General features: G+C 32.7%; 1 protein-coding gene across 1 annotated transcript; it reads left to right on the forward strand.

Moving 5' to 3' along the window:
- The first annotated feature begins 5,186 nt into the window (after positions 1–5,186).
- Positions 5,187–10,511, forward strand: LOC148278945 (uncharacterized). Its single transcript, XM_088230667.1, has 5 exons — positions 5,187–5,388; positions 6,989–7,224; positions 8,616–8,809; positions 10,142–10,263; positions 10,348–10,511. Exons 1-5 carry the CDS (start codon positions 5,187–5,189, stop codon positions 10,509–10,511), a joined length of 918 nt encoding a protein of 305 aa, XP_088086793.1.
- Positions 10,512–17,148: the final 6,637 nt, after the last annotated feature.

The following is a 17,148-nucleotide window of genomic DNA, read 5'->3' on the forward strand; positions in this document are numbered from 1 at the left end:
TTTTGTGAAGTAAAAGAGCTGAAACTTTTATCATTTGGGTGAGATTTATTCGCCTGAACCAATTCACCTACGACGCAAATTCAATATTCCCTTCACAAAAATGTTTTCCCTCTCAGTTGTAACAAAAATAGTTTATATTGGTGACTACTCTTTGGTGTTTGTAGCTTTCTAGAATAAATAAATGTAATAATTAATGCAGAAAAAATAATATAGTAATGTTTATACAAGAATTACATTGGTATACTTATTTGTATCCATCGACAAATTTGTTGTATTCATTTCATGTTCAAAGGGCATATTTTATTTAAAATTCATCAAACTTACTCTGTTAAGATTATGTTCCAGGCATTTTTCTTGGCTCTTTAATATTCATGGAGAACTCCTTATTTTAAATCACACTCATGTGACTTTTAATCTGAAATGTTGTGTGTTATTTCATAAAATGTCAACTTCAAAATAGGTTAGGATTTGGTAAGGTAACCTAATAAAAAGTTTGATAATATCCTTACAAGACAAAATGCGTCACATTTAACACCCTTGTAAATAAAAAAAATAAAAGGATAATTGAATCCAATAAAAGCATTTTACTTTGGATACCTTACGAAATTTTAATATAGAATTCAACCAATTATCTGCAGACACAATAAATAGGTTAGGATTCCTTGAAATCTATTACGTATAAACAATGTTATAATAAATGTTTTGAATTAGAAAAATAATATTATGATAGATGATTAGCTTTTTTCTTGTAGCTTATAAACATTTGCTCTGTTATTTTTATATGATTCTATTGTTATTTACATTTTAGTACATACCTGATATTTCAAGCGTTGTCCCGATATTTCTTCAAGAACTTTGTTTTAACTCGACTTTTTAATAGTCTTTGCCCTTCCATTACATAAATCGTCATGATTTTTACAAAATTAATCAATATTTCGTCATTTTCAACATTCCGCACCACGTTTGCACTCATTTTGACAGCTAAACGGTCACCGCTTCGCGAGAAAAACCGTTCGAAAACAGTTCGCACCGCTGTGACGGCCGTCCTGCAAATGGCGGCACCGTTGCTTCGACGTTACGTTCACGGTCAACGCTCTCTAGGAAACCAGCGCCATTGATTTACATAGTCAACGTTTTGATGACGTCATCCGCCGTCCCGTGACGGCCGCTCTGTGACGGTACCGCTGTCTTAGGAAACCATAGCTTTACGACGACGATGCCGTAACAAAGTGACGTTAGGAATTCAATAATTGTATATTCAAACGTTTCATTCTATCGACATTTTGCGTTGGCGCTAATATCGCTCGAAACAAAAATCTGCTAGAGATTCTAAGTTTCTATGGCAGGCCGTTTAATTATTAGTAATAGTTAAAACTATTTTTAATTAATACTACTGAATAAACAACACGTTTACGTTACGAAAGAATTAAAGCTTCTCTATCATTAATGATGTTGCATTTCGAAAATACTGAAATACAAATTTTGGTAAGTGATTGCCGACACATGAAATGTAATCGAAAAATTAGTTAACTATATTTATCTATCTTTCTGTGCCTTGTCGGGTCTCCCCGACGTTGGCGATCACTTCAGCGAAAGTATTTCCGTACCACGCTACTTTTATATTCCGCAGCCTGGACGACTGCTTACTAATGTACTCGCTGCGCTGTAGTGTTTCCTGGAAAAATACTAAATTAAAAAAATAAATAAATCAAATACACCACAATTAACAATGAACTTTTAAAATCAAATTAAAACCGTCCTAACATTTATTTATTTATTTGACGAACTTATGCAGTCCATTCTAACGATGGTAAATGCAATTTCTTATAATAAATACAGGCACTAATAAAATAAAATACAACTAAATAAAATTAAAGCTAGGACAAAAAAAATATAAATTACTACCTCAAGACAAGATCCGGTCTATCTTAGTGAATTTTTAAATCTATAAAGACTTACACCAAAAAGTCCAGATATTGTCTCAAGTTTACAATACGACACAATCGGGACATTGGTGCATGCAAGCCATAGTTTGTGCTGTGTTGATCGAGAAACAGCACATTATTTCGCAACCGGCGGATCGGAACATTGAATGCCACTTGTTCCAGTAACGATGGTTCATCAATTAAGCCATTCAGCAAATTAAACAGTAATGGTGGAGAGGCTTTTATTATATTCAAGATAAAGGAGACCAAATAAAAAAGACGCTCTTTAGGTGGAACACGTTTTTTAATCATGTAGTATATATATATATTAGAAAAAAAAAATCATTGACGAGCGAGCTACCATGGCGTTTTTTGTTGTTGTTTGTTCTAGCACAATGTAAAATAATATGATTTTAACGTAACAATAATCTACACATACATATTTTATCTTGAAAACAAAATTTGTTCAATTTGGAACAGACGCTTGAAAAGAACGAAGATTGTATTTTAGCTTTTAAAAAGACATAACATATCAATTTTGAGCAAAATGTTCACTTATAAAAGTGCACTGACAAATATGTAACTAAATCTTATTTTTTAAAGAGCACACAGGCAATAGTTGTCGCTTAGACGTGGACACACGCACAAAAAACACGATGTACGAAACACACAGATCGTTAGATTTTGACCTTTTAATGGCAAAACACAGAAATTAGGTAGTAACTGACGAAAATTGGTCGTTGTTTCAGCAAACAAAAAATAAAAAGAAGACGCCATGACAGGTTTAATCCGAAAATTCAGGCGACAGGAACGCCAAATCGAAATAATCATGCAAATTACTCTGAGAGATATGCCAGGATAGACGTGTGTGGCGGTCCATTCTCTCTGCCTACCCCTACAGAGAAATGGCGTGATGGTAGTAGTAGTAGTAGTAGATATTATCAAGAATGGTAAAAGCCATAATAAATGAAAAAATATTCTGAGAGAAGACTGGGGAGTAAACCAGCCGGGTATATTGAGTGGTATCCCAGTGAGTTTAGTTAACAGAGAATATATGTTTAGTCTGTGGTTAACAGTGTCATCGTGTGGGATGCGCGAGCAGATCTTTTTTTTTTTTTTGAAAAAAAGAAATATTTGCGTTCTTATGATTTACCCAAATATTTAATTTCGGGGGCCATTTTCAACGAGTTGTAAATAACTCACTATTAGAAAATGGAATCAAGTTGGGGTAGAGTGGGATTCAAACCACAGATCTTTGGTCCGTGAGTCCGAGACACTAGCCACAGGACCACATCTTGGTTCAAATATTTGTTGAAAAATCTGACGTGTTCCAATTTTTCTGAATTTGACTACACATTTTAATAATTTGTAAATTACACGACACAATATTAATTGTATCAAATCTTGGACAAGATATTATACTAGTTTCTGACCCACGAGCTTAAGATTAAAGTAATCGCGAGTTGATTCTGAGATCAGAGTTAATTTTTTAAGTATTTTATTAAGTATTTATATTTCTGTTCTTATGATTTATCTAGACAAATATTTCAATTTTGGGAACGTTTTAAATATTATTTGTTTTTTATTTCACCTTAGTTATTACAGTCAAATTCTAAATTTCATAAAAAAAACAAATTATAATACCACCAAGATATAAATCACGCAACTTTAAAGCATTGCAAGATATAAATCACGCAACTAGTTACAACCTAGACAGCAAGAAAATTTTTTACATATGAAAGCGAAATTAAAAACGCAATTTAGCGAGTTAATGAAACCATAACCATGATTTATTCATTCTTTCATTCAAATATAGGAAAATTGAAAATTGATTGTGTATTTGAATATATAATTGTAATGAATATTTGCACGCTATGGAAAAACTTATGCGTTCGGAGTAAAAACGCAATTGAAAATATTTAATATTATTTATTTAAGAAAAAACAAACAATTAAATACTTAAGAAAATCCAACACACGGCATGATTATTCAGAAAACTCTACATTTATGTGAACGGCCGTGAAAATGAACTTAGTATGGTTATCCTCGCAAAAACACACTATACAAAGACGGTTACAACACTTATATTTATTACACATTGTCACACACATACTCATACTCACCCTCACATATACACATACACACATACACATATACACACACCCTCACACACCTGTATATATACTTACCCTTACACACATGTACAATAATAACACTGATACACTAATTATAAATATTATCATGTTACAATAAAGTTATAATCATAAAATGTAATTGAAATACATTGCATATATTTTTTTCTACCGAAATATTAAAACCATTGTATTATTGATTACAACACCAGGTTTACTAGTATGGAAGGGCTAGCTGTTCCTAGATATTGCAATAAATATGACAAAAGGACCCTGCAATACAGTATACCTAAAATATTTAACATGTTACCAAAAAATATTAAAAATACTAAGTTTAATACAGGAGTGAGACGTTTGCTCAAATTATGGTTATTAGAAAAAAGTTTTTTGTATTAGTGATAGTTTTTAATTTTTCATAATGTAATATGTAATTGTTTTTCAAGTAAAATTATTGTTAATGTTGGTTAAGTTTTAATGATCGATGTAATTTATAAGAACCCGCTGACGAGTTGTATGCATGCAACTCAGCAGGACTTAATTTAAGACTATTTTGTAAATATTGTTGAAAAATAAATAAAAAAAATCCATTAAGTATCTGGTTTTCTTCTGATAAAATAATAAATTAAATAAAATTAGAAGAAGAAAAACATGACGGTCAAAAGTCCATAGTATAATAAAGTTTGAAGAAATTTGCACGCGCTATCAAAATATGAGGTAAAAAACAAATGGGTATAAGAGTATGGCCTAATATTGATAATTCTTTAAAAATAGTAATAAATTGTTGCAACAATTTTATATGACGTATGCAAATATTATGTTAAAAAATCCCCGTGTTTTTAAAGAAGACGTCATCATTTAAGGAAAACACAGTTTTTTGTAATAAAAAATGTACTTATAATTAAAAATTATAACAAATTATTCATGTTTTGTGTGATACTATGCAAAACAATGTTTTTGATATAAAAACAAGCAAGGTCTACTAGGTTTAAAAATACTTAATCCCCATTTTTTATACGCAATTATTTTGTCAAATGACAAACACAACTGAATTGATAGGTTTACGTAGTATGGCATAGTTAAGCATAATTTTTAATTGTATTGTTCTTTGCATGTCAGTGCGGTCTATAGCATGGTTGAAATAGAAAAGATTTTTTTCCTTACATTAGTGTTGTACTTGTCTCCTTGTTTGTGCGAGGATGTGGACTTGGAGACTAGTTCCGTGTACTATGGGCTGGCCATGACGGCCGCGCGGGGGGGCGGCTCCGCGTGCCGGGAGAGCTTGGCGAGGACGGCGGAAGGAATCAGGAATAGAGAGATATGGGCAATAAAAAGTAAGGAATTTCGGAATAATTAAATTAGAAATTAATTAATTTGTTTGCTCAATTATATACCAATCTATATGACATCCACAAATTGTCTCCAAGATTTTCATAACCGGGTAATAGACAACATAAGAGATGATTGTGCCTGAAGATTTTTGTGGGGATTTTTTTATGAATATAGTTGACGTGGCAAGGTGATTAGCAAGCTTTCGAGGTTAAAGATCTGAAAGTGTCATCTTAGATCAGCTTGACCTCTCTACTTATGTGAAAGCCACTTTCAGATCTGATTTTATCTGATTTATCAGCCTGTTTAGTTTCAAAGCTTTTTAAGATGTCACAATATCGCTAACATAGTTCAGTAAGTCGTTGAAATACATAAATACCTTCACTACTGTAAGGTAGAGGATCCGGGTAGAATTGGCAAAAGTTACTCAACGAAAAATGCTCAACGGGTTAGGAAAGGGATATCTACATGGAATTCTGGAGTATGGTTTGTGGAGGATTGGCAATGGTTCGGGGTCATTGTCAGACTTAGCCGTCTCGTTCCCAACCACCATCGTCACACAAATTTAGTTTAGATCAATGGTAGTCTGCATCAGGTAGATTCCATAAAATACCTTGATGTTATCATTGATAGGAATTTGCGATGGGAGGCTCAGGACCAGTCACTAGACTCTAGGTTGAGAAAGCTGTACCATCAATTTTGCTCTCTTAGAGACATTCTGTATATAAGCACTCTCAGAAGGTGTGTATTTTGCTCTGTTTCAATCCACTGCAACCTATGGAATAGCTGGCTGGGGTTGTGCGGCATCCATTTTAAAGCCTCTCATAATTTCACAGGAATTATTATTGAGAATAATATTCCGGCACCCTTCAACATACCCGTCAGAACAGTTGTTCCAATACATGAGGTGCTGGATATGAAACAACTGTACCTAAAAGAAGAACTTCTGATAGAACAATAAGGAGAGGTCTCAGCAAAATGTCCGTACGAGGTTTTCCAGACCATGAATTATGTCAAACACAAAATGCGTACGACTTTGCTCAGAAGCATCTCTCATTTATCGCACCGAGAGTGTTTAATATTTGGAAGAGCGTATTAAGCTCTCAAGGACAAAAACTATTTTCAAGAAAGTAGTTAAAGGACTGAATTTCCTTAGTGGGAGGGATTTGAGTAGGAAACTCCTTGATGATTTTCCGAATGTTTAAGTTTACTGTTTACCATATTGATGGGCCATATATATATATGTATTAAAAAAAAAATGTTTCTGATCCTATATTTGTGGTGATATACGCATGTGTCTGTGTCAACTAATTGCTAGTCTCATCTCAACACAGGACTTTTAGTCCGATAGAGTTGGGATTTATGTCTCAAATAATTTACAACAAACTTATGTTTATAAATAAATAAATGGTGCCAGCCAAATATATTACACGGACTGGAGAATGTCAACAATGATGGGATAAAGAGCAGTTAATATGAATTCTATGTAAAACAATATTAAAAAACAACTTATCTGTTCATTTATGGGTTGTTAAAAAGTTATTTTCTTTTTGCCAAAAACGAATCTACAATGTGAAGGATAATAATGTTAATATTGGGTTTCAGTGTTGGACTCTTCTGGTTCTCCTGCTTCTCGATTACTTTGGGGAAACACTTTTTGGATTGGGTCACGCGTGCAATGTCTCGCTAGTACAAGTCCGTACAAGTTTGGCATGAACTTCACCACTCGTGCCAATACCCTTTTACACCCTTCAGCCTACCCGCCCTTCCCCGTGGGGTTCTACGGGGCGTACTTCTTTCATGATTCAGAGATGATGTCACCTACTAATCTAATGGGCGAGGTAATCATTGTATCAAAGTTAAAAGGCCCTAAAAACGTGAAATATCTTCAGCAATAGCTATTATGTTTAATCTTTTAAAAAATACATTGCGGATAAGATTAAACTTTTCCCTTACTGTCCTAAAAACACCCGCGCGTTACGGTGCTGTGTAGTCACTACAAATTAAAAAAATAAGGGATTTAAAAAGGGAAAAATTGAATATTTATAGAGAATGGCTTTAATTAAAAGATGATAATATTTCAAATCCAACTGCTGAAAATATGAAAAAACCATTGGTTATCGTTAACGACTCGGGCGAAACGTGCACCCGCGCCAACTTCACGAGAGCTACTAAGTAGCTAGTACTGGACTACGTGACTGGACAGTGGACGTGTAACGCCAAGTGTTATTGGTATACTTTTGATGATATTTGTAATTTATCCCGATTTCCAATTAAATGCTTTTTTGTGCCTAAAAAGTACTTATTATTTAATAACAAATTATTTCAGTCGATACGTAAATGTATAATGGAGGAATACTAAAAATTTAAACCAAATATTATTATATTTATAAATATATTATAGTTATTAGACGCAATGTGTACTAGGTTCACATCACCGGGGAGGAAGGGTTAAACATAAAGGCAATCTAAATTTATTTCAACAGAGAGGGAAAACATTTTTGAGAAGGGAATATGGAAGTCTAGGCATTAACAGGGCTTATGACCTGTCATTGGCTGGTTTAAGTGGCCACTTTACACACTTACTACCTGGTAAAAGAAGAAGTATACAAATTGGAAAATTGTTTTCAGGCGTTGCCTAGTAGGTGATTTGTTTCAGCCGGATGAATCTCACCCACGTGATAAAGGTTTCAGCTCTTGTACTTCACAAAAGTCAACAGATGGAAGAGTTGAAGAAATGTGGATGTTCAAACACGGGCAGAATGGTGAATGTTATGACAGTTCATAAGCCCTGTAAATGCCTAGACTTCCATATTCCCTTCTCAAAAATGTTTTCCCTCTCTGTTGAAATAAATTTAAATATGAACAACTCCCTAGGGAGGAAATCCAGTCAGTCTGCAAGCATTTGGACGTAATCCAACAATTTTTTATAAAGGCAATCGTTCGTAGCTGCACACGAATATAAATATAACGAAAATATATGCCGTTTGATTTATTCAATGAATATACACTATGTGCAAAATTTTAATTCCCAATAAGAGAAAACTCACATTTTCGTTTGATTTTTTATGAAACTACGTACAAATGCGTTTTTTGTCGCAGCTAAATTTCATACAATTTTAAGGCTCACGATTTGTCGACTTTACGTATTTGGTATTTTTTGCTTTTAGTATTTTTTTTCGAATTGGCTCTCTTTTTAAAAATGGTTTGTTTTATATACGTTTTATTTCAGTATGTAATAACATTGGGGTTGTGTCTCCCAGATGTTTGTACGGAAGAAGATATTTCAGATCTTCTCCAAGAGTACTTTGACTCCAGTAAATTATACTACCAAACCCTTTACAACACTTCCTTGACGATGAAGAATGTCAAAAAGACAGGCTATGATTACTCTTGGATGAACTCTACAAGATTTATTTTGTTTTCGTAAGTATTGTATTTTCTTCGAAACCTTAAAATTGCATAATAAATAATTATTATTAATTACACGAGTGGAGGACATTTGAAATAAAAATTTACTCTATTTGATATTTGTGTAGAAAACGTATAGTCTCCTCGGACAAATTCTCTTTTAAAATATGTCTATTGTTACCGACACTGTTTATACATAATATTTTCACGCGATATGTATTGTAAAGGTTCAGTTTTTTTTTTAAATGATTATCATTTAGTACTGTTTAGATCATTTGCCTACCATGCAACAGCTCTTGGGTTCGATTTCCGACACGGTGTTTTTATACTGCAATATTTCAACGTCCCTGGACTGGCAGCTGAAGTGTAAGTTAGATCATCTTAACTTCAAGTGACAAAAAAAGATCGAGATACACTGCCACTGATTATATCACAGAACACCAATATACCAATGAAGACCCTTATGTATCATTAAGTGAGAAAAGGGGTATGATAATTACTTCATAGTCCCTGTTCTGGTACCGCAAATGCAAGACCGATCATCTTATATTCATGTGACAAAGATGATCGAGATACGCCGTTATTGGTATACTTATTCAGTGACCTATGCACCATTAGGTTTGAGTAAGGGAATGATAATGATAATTTTAATTTTAATAATTTTGAATTCAATACTAAGTCATGGTTTTTGAGGACAACTTTAAATTTCAAAAGACATTTTTTTCCTATATTTTGCGGGGATTATAAATTTGAATAGTTTTTACTCGTACATTATAACGTGTTAACACTATAAGCACCGGCTGAATACACATAGAATTTACCCTGTGCCTGGCCCATTTTTGTGAAATTTCATGCTTTGAGGGTTTTTCGAAAGTGTCGTAATTATGAAAATACTAAATTAAATCAATTGAAATAATTGAATGAATATTTTTTTTATGATAGTTTTGCCAACATTGGTCTTTATGGAGAGCCACATTGCGCAATGCAATGTTCGCACATATACAGGGCCTAACTCCTTATTTTGTGCTTTGTATTCTGGAGCCGTGTAAACACGTGATTATAATTACCATGCGTTGTGTCCCGGTCCCGTGTTTTCACGTGGTTTACCAGCAGCGAAAAAGTACTAATAAAAGTTATTAGATGTCAATAAAATACACTTTTTTAGACAGCTGGTAAACCACGTGAAAACACGGGACTGGGACACAACGCATAATTATATAATCACGTGTTTACACGGTTCCAGGATACAAAGTGTTAATCAAATAAAATAATTTAACCAAATAGGTTTTAAATCTATACGAAAGGAGAATGAACGAAAATGAACGAACAAATTACATATTTTTACAGAGTAACCGTATCAACCATACTCGTTTTATGTTGCTGGGCGACTATTCATGATTTTAAATCGGAGAAAATGAAAGAAAACGATGTCACTGTCAATAAAGGGAAAAATGGACGCTCGGACAAAGGTGACTTGGGATTTAAAATCACTGTGGTCATTTTGTAAATTGTTTAAAGGTAACATAAAAAAAATTTAAAAAAAATTTTTTCAGGTAAAAATGATACCAGAGATGCATTAGAGATGAAAAACAATGAATCCTTTCTCAAGAAAATGTTTCTATGCTTTAGTTACAAAAGTAATGCAAAACTAATTTTTGATACAAATATAAAAGATGACAAATATATAACGTTTCTACCGATTTTTGGATTAAGGTAATATTTAAAAAATGTATACAACGTATCCATTAGTTAAATACGTTTTTTGAAAACTGTTTTTAAGCCCCAATTATTTAAGGCCAAAGATAGAAGAGTTTTATTTTTACAAATATTTGTTAAATCGTTTTTGATAAAAGTTAAATGTGTTGTTTTAAAAAATAATGCAATAAAAAATGTAGTTTTTGACATTTCCAGAATGCGCTTTCGTTTATAAATTAACTGAATTACTAATTACATTATTATGTTCAATCTATACATTCACATTTGTGGATTGCGATTTAAACCCATTCAGAATAAATCATATTGCAGTAAGGTCAGGTGCTTATAAGAGAAAGAATAATTATTGTCCTTAAAATGTAACATGATTAGGATGACAGTTGTCAACGTCAAAGGAGTTATTCATATTGACACACGAAAAATCATTTTCATCTGGCGTGTTAATTTATTTTTTAATTACAAAGCTTGAAACATAAATTAACATTAATATATAAAATCAGCTTTATAACTAAAAAAAAACTAAAATAAACCTAATTGTTAACGACGTTCTTACAAGGTTACATCATTTTGCAAAAACGTTAGAGATGGGATAAATTGATCGAATAAAAAATATATTCGTTTGATGTTGTTCATAAAAAAAAGGCAAAATGTCTCATTTTTTGGTGAAAAATTATATAAAACACACTATAATAGGCCTGTTTTTTCGTTTTTTATATCAATTTTTGGAAACAGAGTTTCATGATTGCATGAAATTACTGATAAAATCGATTTGATCAGTGATCAGTAATTTCCCATCACTAATGAAATTAGTTTGATAGCTGTCATTCTAATCAAGCTTTATTTTAAGGACTATAAGAATATTATAAAATAAATAAAACAACTTTGTTTTTAACCACTAATTAGTGGGTTAAAACAAAGTTGTATTATTTATTTTATTATAATGAATAACTACAAAGTTATTGCTTCAAATATAAACTTTATACTATAAGAATAACTTATAAATAAGTTATATGTATTACGAGGTACATTATATGAGGAGAAAATTAAAATACAGTCATTTTTATTTAGGAAATATTTCAAAATAGCTAATTTTACATTATATTTGCCTGTCTGGAACATTTCATGAAAAAAATAAATTATATTGATGACGAAGCCGTGGGTAAAAAAAAAGGTTCGGAGTATACTCCGAAGATTAGAAACATTATACATAAAAAAATTATTAAATTTTAAAATATATTTCCGATACGCATAAGCAAATCGTTAGTGCAAAGATTAAGAAACTTGATGGATACAAAGACTAGTGTTTTACCTCTAAAACCTGCCCTGGGCCTCGATTATGATGGGAAGAGAAAGACGACCTTGACGGTATAGTTGAAGATAAATTCGTTCTAGCGAATAGAAAGATATACTACCGACCCCCTACCTTCAAGTTTTAGGTAGGTACATCGATATGAAATAAGGGGAAACGTACGTCACGGTACACATATCTACGCTCTAAAATGACATAACTTCAATATTACGTTATAGTTGAAGATAAAATTCTCCCGACCGATTACAAAGATATACTATCAAGTTTTTATGTAAGTACATCGGTTTATACCGACGGGTCTAGAACCCCTCGAAACGTTTATCTACGCATTAAAAGTGTCAAAAATTTGGTTCTACAGAGCAATTTTTCTTTAATTACAATTTATTCAAATTTTTAATCGTTTTTAGGTTGGCACTTATTTATAAAAGCCTATTAAAAATATGATAGAGAAATAAGTAAATTTTGAAGTCGAATTTTATTCAAAAATAATCTCGTTAGGTTAGGTTAGTTAGATAGTTTAAAAGTTACCACTGTAAAAAAAAAAATATTTTTATATTTTTTCCATCTGTTTGACTATCTTTCCGAGAAAACGTATCGAGAGCCGGCTTTGTAATCGCTACGAGTACGTAGTAACCTTAATAGATAAATGCAGACGATCGCTAAGCATATTGTTTTAAGCTAGGGTTTCCTAGGACAGCGGTGCCCGCATCTTAACGGCCGTAGTCAACGGTGATGCGGTGGACAGCCATCGTAACAGTGACTAGAGTGTGGTTTCCTAGGAAAACGGTGTTATCAACACCATTTAACTCCGTTTCCCTAGGAAACCGCTCTCAAGTCGACGTGACGACGGCTGTCCACCGCATCACCGTTCACTACGGCCGTTAAGATGCGGGCACCGCTGTCCTAGGAAACCCTAGCTTAAGCAATGGTTAAAAGTCATAAAAAAATCATGTTCAAGCGAGCATTTTTTGCTTGAATTGGGATTTATTGGAGTTAATAATCTCTTTGAAGGGGGCACTTTTTATAAAAGAAGCCTATTTAAAATATAAATGAGAACCATTTTAAATGTTAATGACGTAAGGAACGCGGATTTATTTGTAGCGGTCATTCATTGGATTATTTCAATCATATGATGTCGATATAGCAAGTATGTAGAACATACCGAGGTAAGATACAGATAGTACAGAATTTAAGTATACCGTCTCGATATATACAGATGAAGATAGCGTCCATAATCGAGGCACTGGAATATTTATTTATTGTACAGCGCCCTTGAGGTGATTTTCACAAAAGTAGCGTTGTATAAATTATCTAACAATACATGCATAAATATCATTTATTTACATACATAAGTTTACTGTACATTTTTTGAGACATAAGTCCCAACATTATGGGACGAAAAGTCATGTGATGAGATGGGACTATTATAGAAGTAAAGCAACAAATTAAATAGAATGTAGTAATTTTTATCCAAAAAATAATTGAGGGGTTAAATCAAATAAAGGCATAATAAAATTTAATCAACTATGCCATATATTAGAAACTAGAGATAAAAAAGATAAGATTACTACTGAGAAGAAAAAACTGTACAATGAGTACATTAAGAAAAAAAAGAAATGAAAATCTTTGAAATATTTCAAATCTCAATGAAAAATTATGTTCATGATAAATTTTGATATAAAATGTAATGTTATTAAAATGGTCACACTAGTTTTTAAGATATTATGAACTAATTTAATAAAGCGTAAATAATTCACTGCGCATACATTTTTTCAAGCAATTTAATTTAGAATAAGTGCTTACTGTTTACATCTTTTTAAAGTAAAATTGCGAAACTAATAAGTAAAAATGTATTGTTGTTTTAGGTATTTGATGTCACTTTGGATTTTGTTGAATCATTTTTGTTTATATACCAATGACATCCTTTACAGTAGGGTATATGCTTTTCAAATTATGGAAAAAATAGGAGCTCAAGTATTTGTAAATGCTACATACCTAGTTGATTCATTTATAATATTAAGGTAAAGAAAACAGTATTTTTACTTATTAATAACTATTATTAGTTTAAGATATTTTTTTCAACAGAGATGAAGCTGCTTAGAATATGAAAGTCTAGGCAGATACAGAGTGAGTGATCTGTCATCGGTTAGGGTGATGACTTTACACGCTGCGCTGTGTAAAATTCACCATTCTACTTATAGGTAATTGACTTCCATATTTACGTATGGATTTTTTCGATTCTTTATATGCTTGGTTTGCTTACTATAATCCCATGCGTGTTGGTTTACTAAAGAGAATGAAACCATTAAGAAAATGAGCGAATCTTTTGTTGGAAAGGGTAAGTTTTTATAGAGCTGTACATTTTATATTGTATAGGGTGGGCATTAAATGTATACCTAGTTTCAATTACGAATAATTCAATAATTGTAGAATTTTTTAATTTTTTATTTAAATTTTCAGAAACTACAATAAATAAATTTTTTAATAATAAATAAGTTTTAAAAATTATATTGTCCAAGTGGGTTCCACCAACTTCTTTACATTGTTTAAGGCGGATTCGCAAATTCTCAAAAAACACCACGTCGAAAAGTTGCCCGTGGGATGGCGTTCATTTTTCGTACAATGTTTGGTTTTAACTGATTTATTGTTATTGGATTGTCTTCATAGACTTGATTTTATCAATAATTTTATCAATATTTAAGTATCCCCACAAAAAATAATCACACGGGCTGAGATCCGAGGTCTCTGGAGGCCATTCAATGTCTCCTCCTCGTTAACTGAGTTTTCCGGGGAACATCTCCTTCAAACGGTCGAAGATAGGTATCATTCGGCTTCAACTCTTGCATCAGTTAAATTTTATAGGCTTTTACATGTAAACCATGGCGTAAAATTCTTCGTAAAGTGGTCCTCTTGCTGTTTAAGGCTTGACTTCTCTTGCGAGTTGATGGTTGCGGATTTTCCCTTACTGATTCACTAACACGCTGAAAAATTTCTGGTATCCTCGCCGACTTCGGGTGGCCTTCATCCATTATTCTTACTGTTGAGCCGGTTGTCTTAAATATTTTGATCGATTCCCGAATAGATTTTGCACTTGGTTCTTGACTAATGTCTCGTAAACCGAAGTGAGCCCAGTACATTTGTCTCGAAATGGTCACGGAATAATTGTGTTTAATATGCGCGAACACAAAACGCGCGCTGCTTTCCTGTGAATGGCTCCATGGCGACTGAAAATTCCACGAAATAGCGCATCTAACGCTACCCTTTGCACCGCGGCCGCCCTACGTATTAATAAAAAAAAAAACGAAACAAACCACGAACACAGTTAAGGTCCACCCTGTATTAGTTTCCAAGTTAGACAATGGCAAAAGTTTTAACTCTCGAATTGATATTAGAATTTGATTTTTGTCCGCCTCGTCGTCTAGTGGTCACTGCATTTACCTACTATGCAAGTTGAGATGAAATATTGATCAAAAAAGTTGATTACACATTGTAATATTTTATAGTCCCTGAACTGGAATCTTAAGTATAAGGCTGATTATCTTTCCTTGCGAGTAATGTAATATAAGATGATTTAGATAGGTACGTCGCGATTTGTGTAACAATGCAGCGGCTTTTGCACCGCAAATAGGGAAATGATGATGATGATAGAAAAACACAAAAAATAAAAAATACACCTATATTAACACAATAGTAACCTCGAAACATATTTTAGTCTTAATGAGAAATCAATATTTTATAACTGTCCTGGTTTTCACAACAAAAAAATCACTTTTACTTTTTATAAAAGGCACGATGGTTTCTTTTTAAATAACATAATATTTTAATCAAATGATTTATTTAAATATTTCAGCTAACCATGTACCATAAAATTTGTCTGTTTTATTTCTAGCGCGTTTTTATTAGGTTACGGTTTTCTTGACGCGGAATTGAAAAAAATGTCTGGAAAAGTAGAATCTGCGGCAAAAAAGATATCGTATCTTTTCATTGGAATTCTATATAGATCTGCAAGGTAAATAACCAATGTATCCTTCGTTTATTTTATTGAAGGTATAATGAAAAGTGTGATTAATATTTTTGGTCAACAATGAAGTTTTTAGCTTTAGATTTTTTGAAAAGTAAAATTGAACTTTTTATTTATTTCGTTTAAAATGACTAGATATGTCGACTGGTTTCGATACAAGACGTTGCTTTGTCAAGACGTAAATATAAACTATGCAAAATAACTTAAAATCTTATCAAAGACAGTCAAATGATTTAATAAATATGAAGACCACACGTGGAATACTGAATACACAATGTGAATAGATGCCAGTACTTGTACCAACTTAAAAAATGTACAACTTTATTTAAATTCGGAAACTGGTTGGCAAGTTTATAAAGCTATTTTGAATGAAGCAAATCAATTTTTAAACTGATTTAAAAAACTTGTAAATTAAGGTAGAAACAGAAAAAAATAACTTTAAAATTTATGTAATTTGTTTAATTTTAGGATATTGCCATCATACATAATCGCTATTGGTATGACAGAATTTTGGACCAAGTGGAGTTACAGGAGAACAGTTTTGAGAGATATAGAGAGAAATGACATTCAATGTGAGAAGTATTGGTGGAGGAATATCCTCTTTATCAATAATTTATACACCAGGGAACAAATGTGTATGACTTGGAGCTGGTTTATCAGTAATGATATGCAACTGTTCATCATCGCATTAAGCTTGCTTTTACTCTCAACAAAGTAAGTTGTCTAAAACGAAATAAATGTACCGATTTATAATTTTTTTATTTCATGCCGATAAAATCAGCGTCCATTCCATTTTTGTAAAAGCAGGCTATCAATTGTCTCTTCTTTTCCACATCCGAGTGAAGCATGTGGATATCACCAGATGCCTGAGACCCTATCGTTAGCTAGAATTTTCACATCCTCCTACGTCAACCTCGCGTCCCCTAGTTCTGCCGAATGAATCCGAAAAATCAATATAGGCAGCCTTCTAGGACGGCGGAAGTCCAGATGTGTGAAAAAGAGGCAACATGAGTTAATGCTCTCAGGAGGCATTCGGAACACGAACCTAAGGCATGTCAACTACCCTTAAGATTCTGATTATAGGAGGCTGCTGCGTCCGTTCTCAATGTTAGTTATTAAATCAAACCCCCGTATATCTAGTCTCCTTAAGCACTTGTAAGAACTACTCAAAACTCAGAAGTTTGGTTTTTTGGTAAGGTACCAGGATTTGCATTCATATACAAGTTCTGGCATTATACAAGAGTTGAATAATCTGAATTTTGTTCTAACCGAGTAAGTAGTGAGATGCCCCTAGACGCAGCAGACTGTTTA

This window comes from Micrasema longulum, unplaced genomic scaffold, assembly GCF_059751315.1.
Source record: "Micrasema longulum isolate JH-2025_06_02 unplaced genomic scaffold, ASM5975131v1 h1tg000805l, whole genome shotgun sequence".
Lineage (NCBI taxonomy): Eukaryota > Metazoa > Arthropoda > Insecta > Trichoptera > Brachycentridae > Micrasema > Micrasema longulum.